Raw genomic sequence first — 12418 nt, 5'->3', positions numbered from 1 at the left:
AGTGAGGTGTATGGAAGCATCTGGGATACTCCTTTGTTGGGACAATAATACTTTTACGTATGAAGTATGAGTTTATCAGAAGTCATGTATGTGTAATATCTATGAAACTATAATGCAATTTACCTGCATTCCTCTTAGTCAGCATGCATTCAAACCACATCTCTGGCAATATAATAGCATGATGAATAATACATTCTTCACAGCAATACTTACTTCAGTGGGTTTTATCTCAAATAGAGGATGTGTGCTATAAATAAACAATGCTGCATTGACTTCCCCTTCACTGTCACCTCCATGATCTCCTGTATTTGTCATTCCATGATCCCCGAGGACCACCAGCAAGGTATCATTCTGCAGTTGCCCAATCACTGACCTATCAAATACAGAAAAGACTTATAAGCAAAGTGACAATTCTACACCTGGATAGAGAACAATAGAGTACACATACAAAGACAAACAAAGAAAATACTTACCACATATACCAGTGTAAAAGTCAAATTTTTAAACTTAATTTCTGAGGCAAAAATGTATGGGTGGACTTTTACAACAAGAATATTTTCCAAGCGGTTAAGTTGTGTACCTGATTTGGGCCTGCACAGCATCTTGTCTGTGGATTGGCTGGTAAATCTAGATGAATCCATGATTAGCCAGCTGCCCTTGCCTGTTTCTATGACACAGATGGCCATCCCTGGCAAGGTCCAGTCTGCCACAGTTGGACAGGGTGCACATTTTAGTTCCCAGCCCTGGGTGCAGCAGGATGAGATTAGATTGTTTGGTTGCAGCTGTGCCTCTTTAGGGAGCATCGATCTGGGTTATCTGTGATGGCAATATTAGCAGAGCAATATCAATTCAAACAGCTTCTGGAAGACAAGCAGATCGACACCAGGATTTTCCTGGACAGAGACATTTTCGGTGAGCTTGTGAAGGGACTCCTGGGGGGAATGAGGCAGAAAGCAGGACGACCAATGGGCTTTGATCCCTGAAAACTGAGATTGACTTTTACATGAGGTAAATGAAAAATTACAAAGTTTTTAAGCCAAACATCATGCGTCGACCATTACATGAGATTGTTTTTTTACACAGGTAAATATGGTGCATCAGTTCTCCTTTCTTTAGGGTTTTAATCAGCTTAAAACAATTGAGTTTTCTGATGCACATAGATAAATCATGTAACTTTGGGGGCGATCTTGCCGGCTCATCTTGCCAGTCGATGGGCAGGACGGGCAAGATCACACGAGGTGAAAAAAATCGCATTCGCGCCCAGTCCCTCACCTCTCGCGATTTTATCAGCACCGGATTTCCGGCGTGATCAGCCAGGCTAATTATAATATTTAAATCAATTTAAATAGTGATTTAATTACTATTAGTGAGCTCGGTAGATCTGCGCATGTGCAATAACACGGTCTAGTGTGAACAGCCGGCTTTCCGGCAATCTTTGTAATGAACTCATTACTCCAGGTCTCTGAACTACTAGCCAAGTAACATCATCATTACGTTACAGTACCCCATACTTCCCCTCTCTAGCCCAAGATACTGAGGTCAATAATAGTACTATTATAAATGCCCAGCTGAAACCAGTCAATACTGGTCAAGCAGTAGTATTAGTTCATTATTACATGTGGTTGTCTATTTAATAGAGAAGACTTTGCAACATTCGTAGCTGTAGACTTAACACCAAATATACCTCAACATCTTGTTCATTTGGCTGAGTTTTTCTGCCATCGCTGCATGATGAGGCCCATATCTATGTCCACAGTGGTCAACTCCTAGAAAGTGTGCAATGAGTACATCCCATTCATTCCCCGCCACTAAAAATAGAGAACAAACTTGTACTTAGGGTAGAAATCATTACATTAATTGTTAAAACAGAGGAAAAAACAAATTAATCATAATCTGAATGAATAAAGACAAAGTTGAATGAACTATTAGTTTCATGCATACACATTACTTTCAAGAAACAGATAAACACTTCTGACTCTGGAAAAATGCAGTCATAATAATGTCAAAATGACCACTAATGGAAATCAGCACTTGAGGACAATTAAAACAAACTCCAATTGAATTACAGGACATTGGATAATCCAAAAACATCTTCTATTTCCCAGATTAAAAACTACAGGGAGTGGTTTTGTGACACTTTACATGCAAGGAACTCAAGTGCATGATTTCCATGATTGGGTGTGGTAACTCTTGTGTCATGGTATTGGGCAAGCAATCCACCTGCGGTGATTTCAAATCCCACCATAGACAAATTGAAAAATGGAATGAATTCATTTCCATGATTTGTGAACTGACACCAGATAAAACAACCAGGAAAACTGTTGGATTGTCATCAAAACCCAATTGATTCATTAATGCCCTTCATTAAGCATCACACAACATGGTTGACTTTTGGCATCACTTTGGGATCTAGGAATGGCCAATAAATGTGGCCTTGCCAGAGTTACCAACATCCTGAGGGCATTTTTAAAAAAAACTTTCCATCTATAAAAATAGGTGAAAAATTTATGCCTGAATTACCAATGACCATGATTACATTCTGTGGCGTTTAGATGAGCTCGTTGAATGAAACATACAAGATTCTGAAGCGCTTGATAGGGTAAATGCAGAGGTTGTCCCTTGGCTGAAGAATCGAGAACACAGGGCACAGTCTTAGGATAAGGGGTCAATCATTTAGGAATGAGATAAGGAGACATCTCTTCATGGAGAGGACTGTTAATCTTTGGAATTCTTTATCTCAGTGAATGCTCCATTGTTGATTATATTTAAGGCTGGGATAGACAGAGTTTTGCTCTCTCAGGGAATCAAGGAGTGTGCGGGGTAGGGTGGAAAGTGAAGCTGAAGCCCAAGATCAACCATGATCATATTCAATGGCAGTGCAGGCTCAACAGGCTGTATAGTCTACTTCTATATCGTGTTCTTATGTAAAAGAAATATAGTCTGGAAATAGCCTGTGTAACACACTCAAATTAATTTTCCCATTGGGTATTAATGAAGATTTAATTCAACATGCTGTTTTAATTTAAATACGGCAAGCCTTGTGGTACAGATGTTGGTATATAATATGTTGCTCAGTGATCAGATATGAATTTGCCATGAACAAAATCAAAAACAATTCATGTTATAAATCCGATTAAAATATACAGTAACAGCATGGTAAAATTAGATTTCTTTATTCTATTTTGCACAATAGTGACATTCAAAATCCTAGAATCCTACAGTGCAGAAAGTGGTCCACCCAGGCCCTGTCCCCGTAACCCCACGTGTTTACCCTACTAGTCCTTCTAACACTAAGGGGCAATTTAGCATGGCCAATCCACCTAACCCACACATCTTTGGATCCCTTTTCCATTAGGGGTCAAATGTTTGATCACGAGTGAAAAACAACTATTACTTCCATTAATTCACTGATCCTTTACCACTGCTTACTTGTCCTTCACCACTAAATTCTATCATTTGTGATCCAAGAGATGGAGATTTGTTGATATCTTGACCCAACATGGGTGTATCAGAAACTATAGCTTTCAAAACTTGGTCTGAGTTGATAGATTTTAAGGAACAGCTCAGTAGACAGGCCTTCCTATAACCAGCAATGAACTAACTGATGGCACAAACAATGCTTCTCTCTTCAGCAAGCACAATTAAGTGAGTGAAACATAGAAATTAAATGCAAACTCTATCAAAGATCTTGCTCTGAGTCAGCCTACACCTTTAATTGCTAATTTTACAAAATATGAATTATTAGCTATTAGGATACTTAAGTTCCAGCTGCATAGTTCAGTAAGTAATTATTAATTACCTGTTGTGTAAATGTGTTGAAGGATGCCATCATCCACTGTGTGAAGATCTTTCACATTAAAAGAAGGAAAGGGGAATGATTTGGAAAACTTATTTGGAAATAGACCTTCCCAAGTATCGTCTCCCATGAAAACCACTTTCTTCTCTAAGGGAGTAAAATACACAAGAAAATAGGTTCACTTTGCTTCATATAGTGAAATGCTAAAATGCATATTTCCTTAGACATTACTTACACTATTCATGCAGTGTTAAAACATTTTAAATGCCATGACAATCTTAACAGTAACATTATTTTCTGTTTTTTTAGACGCACATCACCCCTCAGGATCAATGGTCCAATAAATTGACTTCATTACCCAAGCTACCTTTTCCCAGAATTTTCTCAACTTTTACTAATTACAAGAAAATCCAGCTCACAAATTTTAGGCACAGGTTGATCAGAGTTATGCTCTATACTGGGATACTGTTAGATTTATTCAGTTCAGACCCTGCAGCTTATTAGTAGTACACGACACTGGTAAACTTCCTACCACATACTACCATCTGAGATCCACATTTAAATTGGAGCAAAGGTTTAATGGATTTTCTGGAACCAAGTATAAAAAAATTCCAGTTCAAGAAACAACTCTACCGTTGCTCTAACCTAATTCCAGACTTCAGCTGGTACAAGTCTCCAATAGACTTGTCTTGCCCTCTTTTTAGGTCAAACCAAATAAACAAACTCAGATTAAGTCAGGACAAAGGAAAAAGGGGCAGCTCCCCAAAAGGAGGGGGAACAGCCCGAACAGAAATCAAAGTACTAAGGAAACTTAAAAACATCAAATTAAAATGTGATTAAAACGCTCCTATGTCAAGTTCTGGAACTGTTGCGGGTTAACTTGATTCGAGTTGGAGGAGTTTTTTGAGGAAGTGACAAAAACGGTTGATGAAGGAAGGGCCGTGGATGTCGTCTATATGGATTTCAGTAAGGCATTTGACAAAGTCCCACATGGCAGGTTGGTTAAGAAGGTTAAGGCTCATGGGATACAAGGAGAACTGGCTTGGCCATAGGAAACAGAGGGTAGTGGTCGAAGGGTCTTTTTCCGGCTGGAGGTCTGTGACCAGTGGTGTTCCGCAGGGCTCTGTACTGGGACCTCTGCTATTTGTGATATATATAAATGATTTGGAAGAAGGTGTAACTGGTGTAATCAGCAAGTTTGCGGATGACACGAAGATGACTGGACTTGCGGATAGCGAAGAGCATTGTCGGGCAATACAGCAGGATATAGATAGGCTGGAAAATTGGGCGGCGAGGTGGCAGATGGAGTTTAATCCGGATAAATGCGAAGTGATGCATTTTGGCAGAAATAATGTAGGGAGGAGTTATACAATAAATGGCAGAGTCATCAGGAGTATAGAAACACAGAGGGACCTAGGTGTGCAAGTCCACAAATCCTTGAAGGTGGCAACACAGGTGGAGTAGGTGGTGAAGAAGGCATATGGTATGCTTGCCTTTATAGGACGGGGTATAGAGTATAAAAGCTGGAGTCTGATGATGCAGCTGTATAGAACGCTGGTTAGGCCACATTTGGAGTACTGCGTCCAGTTCTGGTCGCCGCACTACCAGAAGGACGTGGAGGCGTTAGAGAGAGTGCAGAGAAGGTTTACCAGGATGTTGCCTGGTATGGAGGGTCTTAGCTATGAGGAGAGATTGGGTAAACTGGGGTTGTTCTCCCTGGAAAGACGGAGAATGAGGGGAGATCTAATAGAGGCGTACAAGATTATGAAGGGGATACATAGGGTGAACAGTGGGAATCTTTTTCCCAGGTCGGAGGTGACGATCACGAGGGGTCACGGGCTCAAGGTGAGAGGGGTGAAGTATAACTCAGATATCAGAGGGACGTTTTTTACACAGAGGGTGGTGGGGGCCTGGAATGCGCTGCCAAGTAGGGTGGTGGAGGCAGGCACGCTGACATCGTTTAAGACTTACCTGGATAGTCACATGAGCAGCCTGGTAATGGAGGGATACAAACGATTGGTCTAGTTGGACCATGGAGCGGCACAGGCTTGGAGGGCCGAAGGGCCTGTTTCCTGTGCTGTACTGTTCTTTGAGTCTCCCAAGATCAAAACTCAATGTGACCTCAAAGAGGCACCCTCTAATTACAAGGTTAAGTTGGAAATGGAAGAGGAAAGCATTATTTGCCAGTTTTCCAACAAATTTCAGATTGTGGTTCCTTTAATTGGGAGGAAAATGGTGCAAAATAAAACTAATCAGATACACTTAAATGCACTTAATTCACCAATGGTCTAAAAACACGACCCTCGCCTCCCGTTTTAACAAACTTACCATTTTGCACAAATTGCTGAATCAAGTTATCTTCCTGAATTGCAGAAGATGCAAAGTTGCTGCCCACATCGATGAAGGTGGGTAAGGTGCCAGTAGTCATGCCTTTAATCCTCTGCATGGTGGTTGTAGGAGGGTCAGCTCTGAATTGGAAAAGCCTGGCATGTTCAGGCTTGGAAAGAAGGGTGTGATGGATCACTTCCAGTTTGTTCTGGTATGGTTTGGGATTCCTGTTTTCTGGGTTGTATTTGGCAAAGTCAAACCTCAGGGCGTCTATCACCAGCAGCACCGCCCGGGAGAAGCGCCTGGACATCCAGCACGAGTGCAGGTCCCGGCTGAAACCCGTCTCCGGGTGCCCGCCTCGGGCCGCGGGAATCGGCGCCTCCCGGCACGAACTGCGGCTGCGGAGCTCCACTCGGACCAGCAGGAAGCCGCTGAGGAAGAGGCCGAGGCCGGCGTAGAAGAGCAGGCAGGTCCAGCAGAGGGTCAGGACGGTCACTATCCTCGGCATGGCGGCAACTGCAACTCAACCGTTCAACCCGCAGCAACCAACGGCATTTCAACTGTCAGTGCGCGCGGCGGCCAGACCGCCTCCCCAAACAGCCCGACATCACATCACATCCCCCCGGGGGGAGAGGGCTCCCGTCTCCACTGCTAAATCACACCAGGTCCGGCCTGTACCGCTGAGCTCCAGATCACCTACCGCTGACAAGGGCCACCTGTGACCGCCCCCCCTGCTCCCTCACCCCGCAACACCGACTGAGCGATCCTCCTAACTCAGCCTCCCCCCGCAGCGCCACCTGCCGCACCGGCGACTGGCAGCTACCTCCTGACTCAGCCTCCCCCCGCAGCGCCACCTGCCGCACTGGCGACTGGCAGCTTCCTCCCGACTCAGCCTCCCCCCGCAGCGCCACCTGCCCGCATCGGCGACTGGCAGCTTCCTCCTGAGTCAGCCTCCCCCCACAGCGCCACCTGTAGCACCAGCGACTGGCAGCTTCCTCCTAACTCAGCCTCTCCCCGCAGCGCCATCTGCCGCATCGGCGACTGGCAGCTTCCTCCTGACTTCATCTCCCCCCGCAGCGCCACCTGCAGCACCAGCGACTGGCAGCTTCCTCCTGATGTGGAGACGGGAGGCAGCTTCCTCCTGACTCAGCCTCCCCCCGCAACGCCACCTGCAGCACCAGCGACTGGCAGCTTCCTCCTGACTCAGCCCCTCCCCCCGCAGCGCCACCTGCCGCATCGGCGACTGGCAACTTCCAATCTTTTCACCTACTCCTCCACCCAGCACCATAGCGCCATCTGCAGTTTTCCAGAATTATCAATGTAACCTTGCTTCTTAATCTGTCCCTTGGCATCAAGGACGACTTGCTGGCTTCACAGATTGTTGGTTGATAAATCCAATCCCTGATTTGCAGACTGCCACATATGATGCCAGTGGTTGAAGGGCTGGGTCACTGAATTGTTTGGAAATTTGTGTGCCCTCTTTAATAAAGTCTGTCCATGTGTTCAGTGCCTTCCTGAATGAACCTTCTCCAGTTTGGTTCCTTAGAAGCATAGGACCCAGAGAGTCAGCAGTGATGCAGTGATGTTTGGTCTCTTCAGGAATGCTTTGAGGAAATCCCTAAAGCATTTGTGCTGCCTTCCTGTGAGTCTCCTGTTGCGACTGAGTTCCAAGCAGAGTCATATTCAACTCAATAACTTTGTTTACACAAGAAGAAATAGGAGCACACATGGACAATGGCCTGTTGAGCCTGCTGCACCATTCAATATGATCATGGCTGATCACATACTTCAACTTCACTTTCACACCCACTCCCCATGCTCCCTGATTCCTGGAGGGACCAAAAGTCTATCTATCCCAGTCATAAATGTATTCAACAATAGTGTAGCCAGAATCCCCTGGGTTGGATCTTGCCATTAGTCTTAATTGATAGGGAGAGCTGCTGTGCTGTGGGAGCTGATTGGAAGAGAACCTTCGCATTCTCGGTTTAAAAAGCAAAATACTGCAGATGGTGGAAATCTGAAATAAAAACAGAAAATGCTGGAAGTACTCAACAGATCTGGCAGAATCTATGGAGAGAGCAACAAGAGTTAACATTTGAGAAAATCTGCAGGAAACAAGTTGGGCTGCTGAAGTCCTGAATCGGGGATGCCAAAGTCATTGTTGGATACGGCTTTGTCTCAGAGTCCATTGAAAACAATAAACAGCCATCTGCATATAGTCACCAGGATATTAAATTTAATGGTGGGAAATTTCTCAATCATTGTCAGTTATTTATGGAGAACAGCAGCTCACCTTTTTGAGTAACAGCAGTAAGCTTCTCTTTTCATCTTTTATTTATCTGTTTTATTTGATTCTTTATGCCCATTGCAATTGTTCCTATCTCCCCCCTTTCTAATTTAAATAGATGTGCTTAAGGTAGTATGTTGTTCCTTTTGTGGTTTGACTTCCACTAAATTTTGGATCATAGGTTTTTGGTGAATAGAACATTCACTTAGATGAGTAAACATAATATTTAGCTCTTCCAATGTTGGGATACTTATCCATGCACCAAGAAGGTCTCAGGTTCATTACCTTGTCTATGCTGGGTTCACTGTTAGGCAGGTAGGTAATGTGACAAGTAGCCACAGTGCTCCCAAAAGTGAGAGAAATAGTTTTCCTTTTCTTGATTGCTATCCAGTTCATCTGATAGGAAAGTGTATTTGTTTATCCATGTGAGTGTAAATGGATGTTAATGTCAGAGAATATAAATTTGTTTTTAATACTCTACAATGGCACAGAATTGTTTTAAAAAATATGTTCAGAAACCAATCATTCCAAACCACTGTTACGCAACTTCTTTTGCCGACACAAGAGCAGAACTAGTTGCTGATCCTCTCTGTTAAGAATTGGTGCATGGCAGAAAAGATAGATGGAAATTAGAGGGAATATTTTGAACCCAGAAGAAATTTCACACTTAGCTAATTAAGGAAGTGCATAAAATATTTTAATTCAGATGTGTAATGAGTAGTTTTAGCTCTCAAGCAAAAATGAGTAGACAGCCAGAAATAATTGTTTAGCATACCATTCACTTCGAGCTTGTCCATACTAAATTCTTTGTGCCCTTCACAGATCCTTTGAAGACACAACTGTTTTACTATACAAGGGACATTCATCATGATTTCCTCAGGAATTGAGATAAAGGTTGCCATATGGACCAGCGTTTAGATAAGTACTTTCTGGTAACCTTCAGGACATAAAAGATATCAGCATATCAAAGACAGATTTAAACAAAACACTGTTTTGAATTCTCATCGGGAAAGTGCGTTCTCTTTTTTTCTCTGTGAATGGTTAACGATGATTGATTTTTTTAAGATTCGGCTCACATCACCTTAGCTGCTGAGACATTCATTTAAAACAATTACCATGAGGACAGCTCTGACATATTTACTTCAAAAGTGTTTTTGAAGGAATTTCCACTTTATAATGTCTGTAGAAGACCATCTTTGAAGATCTTTAATCTTTCAGTAAACATCAATTTACAGACCATTTATTTTCGTGAGTAGCAGAACGGTGAGAAATCTTTCTGGCTGCAAATTGTTCCTGACTATTATAATTATGAAAAATAATGTTGGATTTCTAAGTTAGCTTCATTAAAATGACTTATCCATGAGTCTGCATTTACACCTTGATGCACTATCAATCGAGCCGAGACTAGTTGTGAGCAAGACAAACAGGCTTTTATTGGCAAGAACTTGGAACCATCCCTGTCGGTGATCTGGTCTGAACTGAGAGCAAGGGGGAGGAGCCACCGCCTTTATACCCGGACCAGGGGGAGGAGACTTGGGCGGAACCGACAGGGATGTGCCACATATACAGGTAATGAGAAATACTAACTACAGTGGTTAACCACCACAGATAACAGTGGTTTACTACATTCACCCCCTGTTTAAAAAAGAGTCCGTCGGGGGTGAGGGGGAGTGAACAATATTTACAATATTTACAGATTGAGTCTATCCGGAGGCCCGCTCTTCCGCTGCGATCACCGTAGTACCGGTTCCGACGTGGTTTCAGGTCGCGGTGTCGTTGCGGGCGCCGGAACGTAGCTGTCATCGTGTTTTCATCCGCCCCTCGGGTGTGTGGTGCCGACTCCTGGGGCTCAGGCGAGCTGTACCCGGGGGCGAGAGGAGTGAGTAGTGATTCTGACATGGTAGGGACAAAGTCGGGGGTTGGGGGTGAGGGGTTGGGGGCTACAGGGGTCCCTAAGTCACCTGCGGGCGCTAGGTCATGGATAGATACTGTGTCCTCCTGCCCGTCGGGGTACTGCACATAGGCATACTGGGGGTTGGCGTGGAGGAGTTGGACTCTCTCGACCAGGGGGTCAGACTTACAGGTCCTGGCATGCTTCCGAAGCAGGACAGGGCCCGGGTATGCCAGCCACGATGGTAGTGAAGTCCCCGAGGAAGACTTCCTGGGGAACACGAACATCCGTTCGTGGGGGGTGGCATTGGTTGCTGTGCAAAGGAGGGACCTAATGGAGTGTAGTGCCTCCGGTAGGACCTCTTGCCAGCGGGTGACTGGAAGGCCTTTAGACCGTAGCGCTAGTAAAACGGTCTTCCAGACAGTGGCGTTCTCTCTCTCCACCTGTCCGTTGTAACTGGTAGTCCTACTTGAGGCTATGCCTTTGGAGAGCAGGTACTGTAGCAGTTCTTCACCCATAAAGGAGGATCCCCGGTCGCTATGGATATAGCTGGGGTAACCAAACAGAGCGAAGAGGCCATGCAGGGCCCTAATAACTGTGGCCGAGGACATATCTGGGCAGGGAATTGCAAAGGGGAAACGTGAGTACTCGTCAATGACATTGAGGAAGTATATGTTGCGATCAGATGAGGTTACTTCTAGGGACACAGCCAGTTGCACTGTTTTCCTTAAGTCCAGCGCACCCTGTTCCAGCAGCCATTGCCGGATGCAAGTAGTCCCGATGCCCGTGACAAAGGCATCCCGGATTAAGTCATCTGTATATTGGGTGGCAGTCACAGACCTACAGTTACAGTCCCGGGCAAGCAGACGCAAGGCGCTCAGGAACTGGTCGACTGATTCACCTGGCTGCCGTCTGCGCATAGCGAGGAGGTGTCTCACGTAGACTTCATTAGGCCGTTTATTATACAGGCCTTTTAACAGTTCGATGGCGGCCATATAATTTTCCGTGTCTCGGATTGTAGCGTATACTACGTCGCTTACCCGACTGCGGAGCACCCGTAGTTTGTCAGCATCTGTACTGATGGCAGTGGAGGCTCCGAAGTAATCCTCGAAGCATTGCAGCCAGTGGTCAAACGTGTTAGAGGCTCCGACAGCTTGCGGGTCCAGATTCAGCCTTTCGGGTTTCAGTAGCTGCTCCATTCTTCAAAAAAAAACTTGCCAATAAAATTGATGCACTATCAATCGAGCCGAGGCTAGTTGAGAGCAAGACAAACAGGCTTTTATTGGCAAGAACTTGGAGCCATCCCTGTCGGTGATCTGGTCTGAACTGAGAGCAAGGGGGAGGAGCCACCGCCTTTATACCCGGACCAGGGGGAGGAGACTTGGGCAGAACCGACAGGGATGTGCCACATATACAGGTACTGAGAAATACTAACTACAGTGGTTAACCATCACAGATAACAGATAACAGTGGTTTAGCACACACCTACTTTGAATATTAAGACAAAATGAACAGACAGCCCGAAAAACAAAGGTGTGAAACCTAACTTCTGAAAATATGGGAGTTGGGTGAGATGTTAAAAATCGTAAACCCAACCACAACCTGGTGTGTTATATATTTAAGTGGTTGCATGATTATTTTAAGAGCAGGTCACATGACTTGATCATGAGGTGTTTCACAGGCTTTTGTCTTAGTTTCAGTTTCTGCTCTACAAGCAAAAGCTCCGATAATAAACCTTATTGTAGTTATTTTGAATCTACGTGTGCAAACCACATATTTTCTTTTTGTTAAAAGCCCCCAACCCCTAACATAGTTAGGACATTACAAAAATGAAAATTGGTGATGAGGAGGGATTTTGTTTCATTGAGAACATCGCAAAAAGATGCCAAGAGAAAAAAAAATTGTGGATCCTCACACTTTGAATATTAGAAGGCAGGGGAAAATCAACAACAGGATTAAAGATTAAGGTGCCAGCGAAGGAACGTCAAGTAAGATTTTTTTAAAAGGTGGAAGCTCTCTATATGGTTTTAAGAGGTTTTTTTTCCAATCAGAGAACAATGAGATTCCAGGCAGTATCTGGCGTATTTAAAAAGAAGGAATCCATCAAAAATACATA

General features: G+C 44.2%; 1 protein-coding gene across 2 annotated transcripts in view; it reads right to left on the bottom strand.

The window, feature by feature from the left end:
- pigo (phosphatidylinositol glycan anchor biosynthesis, class O) overlaps positions 1 to 6879 on the bottom strand; it is a 35311-nt gene extending 28432 nt beyond the window's left edge. For both annotated transcript variants that reach the window (XR_013498694.1, XM_078219480.1), the window contains exons 1-4: positions 6125 to 6879; positions 3800 to 3943; positions 1685 to 1808; positions 214 to 373 (exon numbers count right to left, since the gene is read on the bottom strand). Coding sequence is in view for 1 of the 2 variants with exons in the window: in XM_078219480.1 (XP_078075606.1) it covers positions 214 to 373; positions 1685 to 1808; positions 3800 to 3943; positions 6125 to 6632 (936 nt within the window). In the remaining variant the exon portion in view is untranslated. The remainder of the gene's footprint in view (positions 1 to 213; positions 374 to 1684; positions 1809 to 3799; positions 3944 to 6124) is intronic.
- Positions 6880 to 12418: the final 5539 nt, after the last annotated feature.

The sequence above is a fragment of the Mustelus asterias genome, chromosome 1 (genome assembly GCF_964213995.1).
Source record: "Mustelus asterias chromosome 1, sMusAst1.hap1.1, whole genome shotgun sequence".
Classification (NCBI taxonomy): Eukaryota; Metazoa; Chordata; class Chondrichthyes; order Carcharhiniformes; family Triakidae; genus Mustelus; species Mustelus asterias.
Note: the sequence above shows the minus strand (reverse complement) of the source record. Positions and strands in the feature narration are given on the sequence as shown.